This window comes from Pungitius pungitius, chromosome 16, assembly GCF_949316345.1.
Source record: "Pungitius pungitius chromosome 16, fPunPun2.1, whole genome shotgun sequence".
Classification (NCBI taxonomy): Eukaryota; Metazoa; Chordata; class Actinopteri; order Perciformes; family Gasterosteidae; genus Pungitius; species Pungitius pungitius.
Genome location: NC_084915.1, coordinates 14,035,842 through 14,050,096, shown reverse-complemented (window position 1 = coordinate 14,050,096; position 14,255 = coordinate 14,035,842). Strand labels below are relative to the sequence as shown.

At 48.1% G+C, this 14,255-nt stretch overlaps 1 protein-coding gene across 1 annotated transcript; it reads left to right on the top strand.

Moving 5' to 3' along the window:
- Positions 1-11,648: 11,648 nt before the first annotated feature.
- drd1b (dopamine receptor D1b) lies at positions 11,649-14,017 on the top strand. Its single transcript, XM_037468472.2, has one exon. The coding sequence runs from the start codon at positions 11,649-11,651 to the stop codon at positions 13,038-13,040; it is 1,392 nt and encodes a 463-aa protein (XP_037324369.2). The 3' UTR covers positions 13,041-14,017.
- The last annotated feature ends 238 nt before the right edge of the window (positions 14,018-14,255 follow it).

The window sequence follows — 14,255 nt, the reverse complement described above, 5'->3', positions numbered from 1 at the left end:
CCAAATGTAAAAACTGTTTGATACAAAGTAGCATATTTTAATGGAGAAGAAAAACAAAACGATCTTCAAAAATGTGAAAAGAAGAAGTAATAATATTCCTTCTTACACATTTGATCAGAAGTTAATAAAAAAGCATATACACCTCTCAAGACTGCAGAGAAACTGAATGTGTGAGTTGGGCGGGAGGGAGGTGGATTTGTGTTATAGGGAGAGAGAGAGAACGAACAGATCTAATTGGGATCAAGGGATGTGAGTTATTCTGAGCTGTTTGGGGTATGAGGAGCAGTTTGGTGACATCCACAGGGAGCTGCAGGACTGGTGTTCCACCACCTGCAGCTAAACCCCTAAAGACCCGGAGTAAATCATATCTCTGACTTCCTCTCTGTTTTCTCCCCCTTCAAATAAGCCACACACACACACACACACACACACACACAAACCACCTTCTGCTTTCGGCCCACTGATTCAGTCTGTCTGTGCTATCAGCACTGACTCATCGTGCCTCGGCCCATCCAGCCCATGGCCCTTTTTCTATTTCCATCCTGTCCCGTCATGGAAATGCCATGACCTTGTTTCTCGTGTTGGACCACTGGAGGTATATGTGTACGTGAGTATTATCATGTTTATGTGCTCGGGTGTGAAAGCTTAATCCTACATGCCCACGGTCATGGCTAAAGGAATTGGTTTACTCAGCGTTTTTGATGATCACACGAACCAGCTGGTTCTCTCCTGAGCCAGTAAAGATAGAAAGAAGGGAGTGGAAGAGGGGCCTCAGAGGAACATGTGGGAGAAGCTAAAATGAAAGCAATGTAGAGAAACTAACTGCCAAGAAGGTGTGTTTGAAATCTATAATTTTCTTTTAAATGCATAAACAGAGACTTTCCAATAAAATTGCAGCAGAAAAACGTCCTAAATCCCAGGCGACTGCTTTAATGGTAAAATGGCATCGCTGGGAAACGTTTCAAGAGACAGAGAGAGAGAGAGAGAGAGAGAGAGAGAGAGAGAGAGAGAGAGAGAGAGAGACAGAGTGAGAGAGAGATAGTTGACATGAAAGAGGAAGAAAAGGTCATTGAACTGATCCATCAGAAGGTGCTCTCAGGGTGCAGGAAGGATTGATACTATACATTTACTTTGTCACAGCAGAGTAACCAACAATAATTCTTGAAAGCTGGTCATATTTCCTTTTTTTAAAAACTGAGTGCTCAGAGTAGGGACAATTTTGGCCGGTGGCTTTAAGATGGTTGTAAGCCTAAAATAAAGATGGATTGAGTTGTAAAAAGCAAACGTTTCCCCCTCACATCCAGCAGCCAACGATCAGTGACTTCACCTCTTCTGTCTTTACCGTTTCTTTTCACGTCCATTTCCAGCATTTTATCTTTAAACTAAAAACAGATCGTCATTGTTTCAACCTGCATGGTACATTGCCTCTGTGCCTCAGTCACCTTCAAACTTTAAGAACATCCCATAGTTCCTTCACCAGGAGTTCATTCTTTTGGGCTTGCTTTATGGCGGACATCAGGTCGGGGCTTAAAGACTAAATTTGTCTGAACTGCTTTTCTTTCTCAATTTTTTCAACGAGGTCTTGCGCGCACTTTGAGTGGAAAAGGGTTGTAGAAACACCAAAATGAGCTTCCGTTGGGTTGAATCCTCTTTTGTTGAACTCACTTTACTCCCATCAGATAATATTAACAGAAATACTCCCACTTATGAACCACTTTCAGCGCTTCACAAAGACCCGGCTCTTTGTCCTCGCCAATGGCTGCACGTCTACTCGCTCCGTTTGACTCCAAAAGGCAGCCAAGGCCATTACGGTATATTAAATGTTATGTAAGCTGAAGGCAGGATACATCTTCACTGTGCCGGCTTCTCCTTAAAACGTGAAATAAGCAGCGTTTAAACTTGTACAGTAAACTTTTTTGTTTTTCAGACTATTCATTCTGTCTCTTTTAATCCTCCACAAATGTTACCCATGGAGATCTTTCTAGATCTCCAATCCCAACCATTGCCATGTCCCATGCATCCACCAGATGCAGAGAAAGAAAAGAAAAATCCATGTAAATTGTAAAACAGGCAGCTGCAAGCAATTAATGTTCAGCCCATTACCAATATTTGCCTAACAATACAGTTGAATATATTCAGCGTTTGCATATCGGCACACCTGAATCCCATGGACCCATTGTTCATCTCATTAGTTGCTGCTGTGCTCCTGACACGTCTGTGAAAAGAGTTTGTTATTAAACCAAATGACCCTGGAGCCAACCACCATTTCTTAAGCTAGAGTGTTTTTCTTCAAACCGAGCATACAGACAACTTGAGGAAAGGAAAGCAGAAAGTAGGAATGCTTGTTAATTATTAACGAGGCTTCTGTCAGCCGCTTCTTTCTACATGAATACCTCTAATTGGTGACAGCGAGTGGAACAATAGTCACTCAAAGGCTTACAAGATCCGGATTCGACATCCACTCATCATCTAGCTACATCACAACCTGTGGATGTGGTTGCTTGGGTTTGCTTGATTATCAGCAGGCTAAATCTGATATTTATCTACCGCACACCGTGACTGGTCAGTTTTTTTTTAAATTAATGTTTTCTAAATGTGTTATGAGTTCTTTTGTTTTTTATACAATGAATACTATGAACGGCGGATCTTTAACACAATATGCCAATCACATTTCATTTTCAGTTTGCGTTAACTGCTCACAGAAATAATTCTAACAAAGAGGACTCAATCAACCCGCTTTTCAGCGCAGACCTGACCTCTAAAGCATGTCTTGATATGGCTTCAAGAATTATCCCTTCTGCTGATGAAGGGGAAGCTGATGAGATAGTGAAACTCTCTGCTTCTGGGTGGACCAAACAACTTGTATTCTGAAATCTGGCTTCTTTCTGAAAAAAGAGCTCAGCTTTAAAGGGACAGACAACGGTTACGACAGAGACAGAAGGAGAAGCACCGCAGAGCGGCCACAGATACTTTCCTCCACTTCCCTTCTAACAAAGAGCGACTGAATGAAGGTGGTTGACAGGATGACAGGCGATATTATATCGAATGATATCACCAACACATGAATGCAAAGTACAAATGTACCTCGTTTTAGCACACGCATAAATGATGCAAGCTGCTTTCGTTTAACTTTTTGCAGCATTCCGATGCTGAAAATGAAGTAGTTTTGTTGCCTAGACCCAGTAAAAATCCTTTCCTGTGTGATGATGGAAGTTGAATTTGCAAAGGGCATTATACGTGCAACAAGAGTAAATTTGACACTGAGCAAAAGGCACAAAAATTGAGAAGTAACTTTTCGTGAGAATACCAACTGTTGTACAATACAAATAACATTAACCAAGGCCTTACTTTGTAAGGCCCTTTTCCACAAATCCACATCCACCCCCGTCGTCCAATTCACGACTAAATAGAATTCAGCTATCATTAATTAAATTTGTCCTGTGAGAAATGGCCAAATGGAATGCAGCCATTGTTAATGTTGTTAGTCACACCTGAGTTAACGTGTCCTCCGTGAGAGCGGCCTATTGCACGCGGCAGCTGACCGAATCATACACATACACACGCAAACGACACGCTGCTATACCTCAGCTATTATGGCGCTAAATACGAGTATTTTAGAGCCGTAGACAAGCCAGAGAAGGTGGAAATGGTCCGGACCGGCCAATGGGAGATGGATTAGCCTTCCTGGCTGAGGAATAGTGGTGTCAGGAGATACGCAGCATCGATGGGACAACAGCAAACAACTTGACCACCGCAACAAAGAGAGGAAGGGCTAAAAGGGGAATGGAATTTAAATCGGATTTAAAATTTAATCTGCTACGGTGCTTTTACATTTTCTGACAGCATCCATACAGTTTTAATCCCCTTTTCATCTAATCCTAACATTGTAAAACATACCATTAGCATTTTCTGCAAAGTATCTAATGGTTTCCTGTCACGGTTTGGGTCTGCTTGTCTTATTTTGTAGCTTTCTTGTGTCTCGTGTCTCTGGGTAACTTCACTTCCTGTCCTGTGATTGCCTGATTGCTTCCACTTGTGTCCAATCACCTGCACCTCCCTTGTGTATTTAAGCCCTGTGTGCCAGTTGTCCTTTGTCGCGTCATTGTCCATGTCAGTCCTCGTTGGTGCACGTTCTGTTAGATTTGTATTAAATAAAGAGCACGTCAGAAGAACCTGCATTTGAGTCCTGCTTCCGCCTGCACCAGCACCCTACGTGACAGAATGACGCGACCATGGAAGGACTCAGCGGGATTCAGTTTTGTGAACCCGTTTTTGGGAACCCGTCTGGCCCTCGGCGGTCCCCGCAGCGTGCAGCAGGCTGCCAGGCGTAACGCCGACCCCGGCTCGCCAGCAGGCTCCGGGCGGCGTCCCGGTCGACGCCCTCGCCGCTGTCCAGACACCGCTTGGGACTCGCAGTGGGAGGCCAGCGCCCAGCCTCCAGTCCTCAGCGAACGCGGGAAGCAGGTGCTGGAGCTGGCCGCCCTCCTCCAGGCCAGGTACGATCCCCACGTCCTGGACCTCCGAGGTCGGCGGCAGCAACACCGTCCACGACGCCTGTCAGCGCCCGTTCCTGCGCCGAGACGCCCGTCAGCGCCCGTTCCGGCGCCGAGACGCCCGTCAGCGCCCGTTCCTGCCCCGAGACGCCCGTCAGCGCCCGTTCCTGCCCCGAGAACCCGGTCAGCGCCCGTTCCTGCCCCGAGAACCCCGTCAGCGCCCGTTCCTGCCCCGAGACGCCCGTCAGCGCCCGTTCCTGCCCCGAGAACCCGGTCAGCGCCCGTTCCTGCCCCGAGAACCCGGTCAGCGCCCGTTCCTGCCCCGAGAACCCCGTCAGCGCCCGTTCCTGCCCCGAGAACCCCGTCAGCGCCCGTTCCTGCCCCGAGAACCCCGTCAGCGCCCGTTCCTGCCCCGAGAACCCGGTCAGCGCCCGTTCCTGCCCCGAGAACCCGGTCAGCGCCCGTTCCTGCTCCGAGAACCCGGTCAGCGCCCGTTCCTGCCCCGAGAACCACGCCCCCGGTCCCGGCCCCGCGGCGCCTGACCATGACCCCTCCCTCCCACCCTCTTGGGACCGCCTGGAAGTCGGTCCTTGAAGGGGGGGTGGGGTCAGGGGTTGGGCCGGAGCCCCACGCCACGACGACGCCGCAGCCGCACTGCTCGGCGCCCCCCGCCACGACGACGCCGCACTGCTCGGCGCCCCCCGCCAAGACGACGCCGGAGCCGCACTGCTCGGCGCCCCCCGCCAAGACGACGCCGGAGCCGCACTGCTCGGCGCCCCCCGCCACGACGACGCCGGAGCCGCACTGCTCGGCGCCCCCCGCCACGACGACGCCGGAGCCGCACTGCTCGGCGCCCCCCGCCACGACGCCGCAGCCGCACAGCTCGCCGCCCCCTGCCACGACGCCGGAGCCGCACAGCTCGCCGCCCCCCGCCACGACAATGCCGGAGCCGCACCGCCCGGCACCCCCCCAGACCCTGACGCCCGGTCGCCGACCCGGCAGGCCCCCCGAGACACTGAGGCCCAGTCTCCGACCCGGCAGGCCCCCCGAGACCCTGAGGCCCAGTCGCCGACCCGGCAGGCCCCCCGAGACCCTGAGGCCCGGTCGCCGACCCGGCAGACCCCCCGAGACCCTGAGGCCCGGTAGCCGACCCGACAGACCCCCCGAGACCCTGAGGTCCGGCGGTCATCCCGGCCGGAGGGACCCGACCCCGTGCCGCCGACCCTTGGAGTCCCCTGGGCGGCCGGGGGTTGTCGGGTTCCCCGCCCTCCCTCCCTTGTCTGTTTTTCTGGGTTCCACCCTCCTTTAGGACCGTCTGGAATTCGGTCCTTGAGGGGGGGGTTCTGTCACGGTTTGGGTCTGCTTGTCTTATTTTGTAGCTTTCTTGTGTCTCGTGTCTCTGGGTAACTTCACTTCCTGTCCTGTGATTGCCTGATTGCTTCCACTTGTGTCCAATCACCTGCACCTCCCTTGTGTATTTAAGCCCTGTGTGCCAGTTGTCCTTTGTCGCGTCATTGTCCATGTCAGTCCTCGTTGGTGCACGTTCTGTTAGATTTGTATTAAATAAAGAGCACGTCAGAAGAACCTGCATTTGAGTCCTGCTTCCGCCTGCACCAGCACCCTACGTGACAGTTTCCTTTCTCTAACGTTATCCCTTGTGTGGCTGTGTCTGAGTGACACAGAAGTAGATGAAAGTCGGGCTTTCACAGCAGTGAATGAAAACTGCTCCATCGATGGCTCAAAGTTATTTTTAATATCTTCAGATCCCGGAAAGACTTGAATAAAAAGGCCGTGGAACTCACTTGAGAGTTACTTTTCAAATCAGATACTCTTGTACTTTTTAGAATGCACTGCCCTGACAAAGTCTTCATCTATGCATGCAGTATTCCTGAAGATGGGACAAACCACTTTTTCATAACATGGCCCCAACAACAGTGACCTTCTTTGCTCGTATTTGCTGCGCAAGGGATTGTGGGTCAGAATATCGAGAATAGCCAATTTTGGATATTCCGATTGTGGTGGAACAATACATCCTGTTGTATTCATGTAATGAGTCTTCTTCTGGCATGAGTAGAAATGTGGTTATGGGAGTATTTGAGTGCTCATAGTTGGTTCGGAACTTAACCAGCGAGCGCACAACGAGTCACGTTAAAGTTAGACTTTTTGCGTTCAATCCACAGCAGAATGTGAGCTGCACACGAAAGATGAGCTGCAAAGCTGACTGGTGGCAAGCTATTCTCTGCTGTGTGTTTGTGTGTGTGTCTGTGTGAGTGTGTGTGTGTGTGTGAGTGAAATGGACTGACTTAAATGAATCAATTCCCTTTATGATTAAAATTTATAACGCAGGAAATACAATTTTCTGATCCTTTGGTGAGATTTTCCAGCTCGTGGGACGTTATCAAGACTGAAGAGATTTATAAAAGATACAAAACATATCAAATTAAACCTCATTGGGTTTGAGATCAAAAATACTCATACAATAGGGAATCATTTGACTGCAAATGAACAATCGGTTCGTATAATTATTTTGAGTGTCTTCGGAGGCTTATGACACAAACAACTAATAGATGAACAAGTTAGTGCCAAAAAAACGGTCCCCTGTCTTTGATTTGGTAGAAAAAAAAGACAATTATGGGGGATCATTACTTAATGCATAATCAAATGTGACAAAATAGGTGAAAAGAGAAGAGAAAACTTGTTTTTGTAGCTCTTGACAATACAATAATTAAGTTGAAACCATTAGAAAGCAAGTTCAAAATATAAAAAACGTATAAATGTTTAAAAAAGCGAAGCAGGAAATAATTTTGAAAGGCAATGTTTATACTGACCATATTAAATGCTGCAACAATGTGTGCAACCTGCCACAAAAGTAGTGAAGACAGATGAGTAAACATTTCTGCTATGATAGCCTAATTTATTACAAAATTCATAGGGTAAGCAAACATGCTGGATAATTCTGATAGATGGATGGATAGATAAATAGTGTGTCTGACCTCCTCGTGTTTGGAGATTGACCTTTTGCGTGACTGCTGCCTTCACTTCTTTATGAACCTACTTTATCAAATGAAACTCCCAACAGATGGTACAAATATCCTCGACTGTTGTGAATTTATTATCCTCAGACACAGAATAAAGTGACAGGGGAGGATGCGCAGAAGAAAAGAAGATGAGCAGAAAGGCTTGATGGAGCGTGTACGTGTAGAACTGGAATTTACAGAGATTAAACACACAAATATTACAACAGTACATTTAATGGTATTTTTAAAAGGATGTGAAGCTCTAACATGTACAGTCCCTGAATGTACATGTAGACTTTTTAATGACCAATGGCATCATGTGTAATAAATACCAATTTAGCTCTGAGAGATTTCAAGGTACAAAATACAGGCCTAATAACTTAAAGAGATCAAAATAGAAGTTGCTCTGTGAGCAGAAATAAGCTTATATGAAAAAGTACCAAATACATGAGGTTACCACAAAGGACAATTAAGTTTAATTTCACGAAGGCTGTGTGTATGATGTTTTTTTAGCGCCCAAGACTGGACAAATCAATGGACTATGTAAGAAACATATCCTTGATACAGCTGATTGGATATTTACATTGATCACTATGATTATGGTCATTCTAAATCGAATTTCTGGATAGATCTCATCACAGGAAGCTAAGTATTCTCTGCTGTTTGTAGTTAATTGCCCACATTTCTTTTAAGAAAAAAAGGCTTCAGCTAATGAGTAATGAAGGCAGCCTCTGGTAAATGAAAAGAAAGCTATAATTTTAATTGGTTGCTACAATAACTGCTGTATATGCACTGCACCAGATGTGCAATTCAAATGAAGGCAACCACCTGACATTTGGAAGACACGCCCCTAAATATGATGATACACAAAACCAGCTTTTTAAAATTCAGACATGAATAACAATTCTCATAAACATTGATTGTTATGCTGCCGAATGATGCACGTTGGCTGCACACACCCCTTCTGACCGCTGTTATCATTTCTGAAGCTTGGATATAAAAGTATATAAATGTAAATGATTGTTGTTAGTAGAGATCAATGCATTAAATACAAGCATGGGACACCTCGCTGGCCAGTTTCAGCTTTTCTCCTCCACTGCATTGCCCGAAGGAATGACAAAAAAGAGATGAGCAGCAGGGAAAAATGAAGCCACACGATTAACTTCCTGTCGAAAGGCGAGCTGCCACACTCTCTAAACGTCACGAAAAGTCACTGAGAAGTTTTGTGAAGCCTCTTCATTAGCAAGCTCGCTGCATTAATTTGAATCAAACCAGCAGATGCCTGTCAGAAGACTCTTGCTGCTCATTTCAAATGCATTCAAGGACATTCAATGAATCATGCGAGACGTGCGCTGGTATGAATGTTGATGCATGGAGCCCGATGACTGGAGGGTGTGCTTTTGTTTTAAATTCTGGCATTTTTTTAAATGTAGGGCGCCACGTGGGGAATCACAGAGAAAGCCAAATACTGTGGTCAAGTCATGTTTGGAAAGATCAAAAGGACGAATGAAACATCTGACCCATATATCTGTGAGGCAAAAAGTCATCCCAAAAAGACATTTATAATCTATTTCATTTTATTCTATTTTGTTTGCTTTTTGGAGCAGACATAAATTACCCCGCATGGCTGGTTGTGTGTGCCTGCGTGAGTGACTCTGCGTGTGTGTTTTTGTGTGTGACGTGGTCTTGGTTTGAACTTTGTCGGCTGCACGCACACTCTGGCTCTGTGCTACAGGGAAATGTGGGCGTTGTGTCTGCCAGGCCTCTTACACTTGGCTTGTCTACATGCATTACTCACACACACGCACACACACACACACACACACACATAAGCACACACAGAGATGCTCGGTGGTGAAGTCAGCACACATGCATAACAAAAAGTCACAAACACAGGAGGACGGAGTCCATTGAGGATTTCTGTCAGGCAGCAGCTAACGGCATAATAGCATTAGCTTCTGTAATTCACATCCACACACACACACACACACACACACACACACACACACACACACACGCACACACACGCACACACACACACACACACACACACACACACACACACCTACACACACACACACACACACACACACGCACAGAAACACATGTCTCAACACTAGCTGTCTCCTGGGTCTTCCTGCTGCAGTGGCTCGTGGGACTCTAATCACATGTCTTATTGAGGTGACGTTAATGCAGCTGCAGCTCTAATCTCGCGCTGTCTTGTATCCAGTAGATGGCCTCATCGTGCCTCGGCGTGCAGGCCTGCCGGCTACAGGTTCATCTCAGGACATTAAGACACCTTGATGTTTAGCCCCTTCTTTCCTTCTTGGTACTTTATAGCACTAATATCATCCCAGTTGTTGTCAGTGGAGATGATAAAAGCATGACTATCAAATATAACCGTGTTTTAGGCAAAAAATGTACATATTTTAAGATTCTGAAAAAAAAGTAAGCTGATGTTTTCTCTCTGTATATATTGTCACACAATACTCCTTATTTGTCCTACATTTAGGACGAAAAGGTTTTGATCATGTAGCAACGTATGGTGAACATTTGTGCGTCTTTGTCCTTCACAGCCTCCCTGGATAGATGGAGCAGTTGTGGCAACGAGCGCAGCGCACAGCAGCATTGCCGCAGCTGAGCGGAGAGAGAGGAGCGCGCATGAAAACGGCTCTTGGAGAGACCCGAGGCATTGCCATCACTCTCCGCCGGCCAATCGGACCGCAGACACAGCGCCGTGGAGAACAGGACATCGCTCAAAGTGGGACGAACGCGTAAAGCGGGCGCACGTGGACTGGTAAAACAACCGAGGACTGGAGCGCGCGGCGCGGAGACGGTGAGCTCCCTCTCCTTCGCTTGGTTCCAAGATACAAGTCGGATGTAGACCGAAGAGATGTGGATTCTTGGCGGGACTAAATTGTTTTGTTTTTTTAGTCAGTTCAATTAACAGAATTGATTTTGGATTCAATCACTTCCATGTCCTGAACTGACCACCGTCCACAGAGCGGAGCGCGCAACGAATAAAAGACTCTGAAAAACAAGTCAAATAGACCGCGGGTCTGTTTCTGAGACGGAAAACACACACGGATTCTTTTTGGGTGGGTGGTCCGAGTCACACCTGCATGTTTTTGAAAGCTGAACGGTGGTTTTGCTGCGCCCACACAAATGATCGAGAGAACTAGAGCCAAAGGGGGGAAAACGACCTCGAATCTGGATTACAGCAAAAATGTCAGCACTAAAAGAGCGGCGATCCTACATGGAATGAATTAAACGTTTAATATATATCTCCCTGAACCTCGGAAAGGACTGTTGAGACTTTTGAATGCATTTTCACCCTCGTTTTTTTTGTCATTTTGTTTCGGTTAAATGCTGTGCCACGTAGCAACGGGCAGCGGCGGTCAATTACAAATGTGTAATAATTTACAATCGGAATCAAAACGCGACGCCTCGTAGCCGCGGTGGGTCGGCTTCTATACGGGCTCCAATATAATCACACGGACACGCCTAGAGGATCATTAAACAAATCAAACAAACCCAGCGCGAAACACCATCGATAGAAGCTATTGATGATGTGGTATAAAAGGCTAGTGATTGGCCGAGCCTCCGTTTTCCCAACAGTTCGGCAACTACACGCTGTGAAACTTCGAGGCATCCCAGAGAGAGCAGAAACATGAACGATGAGTTCACTCCTACTGCTGCTTTACACTCTTTCGTGACGCCTGTGCTTGGAAAAATAACTGGGAACATCAGCTGGAATATACCTCCTCCTCCTCCTCCTCCTCCTCTTCCATCCGGAATGTCTACCACGGGAGGAATTTTTGAACCAGGTGTTTTTTTGGGGGCCGAGCCGTGTTTCTGCTGAAACGTTTCTAGCGGGCCCCTGTGGAACGATGGTGGTTGCGATGAGGAGCTTATGGATGACCAAGTCCGTGGGAGAGCTGGTGCCGAGACAATTGACCTCTCCGCCAGCCACACCGTCCGTCTGAAGCTCCCACCTGGAGAGGCACAGCTGCTGCAGGCTAAGGATGTGATGGGGTGACTGTTGACGCCCCCCCTCACCTACCCTACCCTCCCCCCCACCCCACCCCACCCCACCCACACGCCCCTATCTCACTTTAGTAGCACTGTAATATAAACAATGGATCAGAATTTCTCAACGGTGCGAGATGGAAAGCAGCTGCTGCCGGTCCGGGACTCGTCGAAGCGCGTGCTGACGGGATGCTTCCTCTTCCTCCTCATCTTCACCACGCTGCTGGGCAACACGCTGGTGTGCGTCGCCGTCACCAAGTTCCGTCACCTGAGGTCGAAGGTCACCAACTTCTTTGTCATCTCGCTGGCCATCTCTGACCTCCTGGTGGCCATCCTGGTAATGCCGTGGAAGGCGGCGACTGAGATCGTGGGCTTCTGGCCGTTCGGCGCCTTCTGCAACGTGTGGGTGGCGTTTGACATCATGTGCTCCACTGCCTCCATCTTGAACCTGTGTGTGATCAGCGTGGACCGCTACTGGGCCATCTCGAGCCCGTTCCGCTACGAGCGCAAGATGACCCCCAAGGTGGCGTGTTTGATGATCAGCGTGGCGTGGACCCTGTCGGTCCTCATCTCCTTCATCCCCGTTCAGTTGAATTGGCACAAAGCTCAGACCACCAGCTACGCGGCGCTGAACGGGACGTTCATCGGCGACCTGCCCCCCGACAACTGCGACTCCAGCCTTAACAGGACCTACGCCATCTCCTCCTCCCTCATCAGCTTCTACATCCCCGTGGCCATCATGATCGTCACCTACACCCGGATATACCGCATCGCCCAGAAGCAGATACGGAGAATATCCGCTCTGGAGCGGGCGGCTGAGAGCGCCAAGAACCGCCACAGCAGCATGGGGAACAGCTCGAGCATCGAAAGCGAGAGCTCATTCAAGATGTCGTTCAAGCGGGAGACCAAAGTCTTAAAGACGCTCTCAGTCATCATGGGAGTGTTCGTGTGTTGCTGGTTGCCCTTCTTCATCCTTAACTGCATGGTTCCGTTCTGCGAGCCGGACCCGCCGGACGGGACCACGGACTTCTTCTGCATCAGCTCCACCACCTTCGACGTGTTTGTGTGGTTCGGCTGGGCAAACTCCTCGCTGAATCCCATCATCTATGCCTTCAACGCCGACTTCCGCAAGGCCTTCTCCATCCTCCTGGGCTGTCACCGGCTCTGCCCGGGGAGCAACGCCATCGAAATCGTCAGCATCAACAACAACGTGGGCGCCCCGGCCTCGAACCCCGGCTGCCAGTACCAGCCCAAGAGTCACATCCCGAAGGAGGGCAACCATTCGGCCAACTACGTGATACCCCACAGCGTCCTGGGTCAGGAGGAGGAGTTACAGAAGAAGGACGGGTGCGGATTGGAGGTGGCGGCGGGAACGGCGAACAACGCACTTGAGAAACTCTCCCCGGCCATCTCGGGGAATTTGGACAGCGACACCGAGGTCACGCTGGAAAAGATCAATCCCATAACGCAGAACGGACAGCACAAGAGCGCGCCGCGTTGAGAGAGGGCCACGAGATTGATCGGAGGCAAACCGAGGCATGGATGTACACAAACACACACAAAGGGAAGAGAAGCTCACACAGTGGGGACGGCAAAAGTGACAAAAGAGACATTTATCTTTAGGAACACGCCTGACAGGGAAACACTGAGTGGGATATACAGGACCGTAGGACTGTCAACAAAAATCTACATGGAAAAACCTACAGAATGTTTTAAAGTAAAGGCACTTTATCCTGGATACAACTATCTGCAAAATACTCTCAGCATTTATTTATGAAATTAACACATTTTATGATAAATGTTGATAATGTGAACATTAACGCAGAACACTAGTTTTGTGCAATTATATATACTTTTTTTTTTTTACATTTACAACGATGTATCCATCTGCATGTGCATACTGTACAGTGCTGCCGTGATCCTGGAAGGACTTAAACACAGTATATACAGTGGAGGAGGATGTAATAACTATTAGCAAAATGTCTTGTAGGTAGGTGCTTTGTATGTGTTTTTACGGAAGACAGATCAATGTGGGGAAATTGATTTTCTTTGGTACAGAATAATAGTTCTTTGTTGCAGTTCTTTTTCTTCAGTTCTAACGACGATTTTATTGCTAAATCAAAACACCTCAGACACCAAAGTGACAGTATTCTGATTCAATCTAAAACAGACTGGTGGTAGATGAAGGAGTTCAGAACCGTATGCCATGTCATTGATTTATGAATTTCATATATTTCCTTTTTGCACCCCTGTTATCTCGCAGTATCCACAGGTACCCGTCACTCCTATTGTCCTTACCGTCCTTTCCTTGCATTCTGATCGGACCATCCATAGCTTTGTCTCCGCCCGCCGCTCTCCAGCAAACCCTTTCTAGAGCCCTGTAGTCTGTTTTTCCTGCTCCCCTTCCCTCAGTCAGAAAAGCCCCTTCCTCCCTCATGCTGCCCTTATTTCTTCAGCGTTGTCAACGTCCCCCCCCCCCCACCCAGTGTTCGCTCGGTCAGCGAGTTCCTTTACACCTGCGCGTTCTTTTCACGTATTTCTTTGTCTGTCCGCCTCCTCTTCACCATCTCCTCTGGCAGCCCTCCATTTCATCACATTGCCCACTCTAAGTGGTACTTATTGTTCTATTTTTAGAAAATGCAGTCAGTCAATAATTCAAAAATTATTTAAATCTCTAAATCTAAAACTCCCACAGTGGGACCGAGGGGGCGGCCGC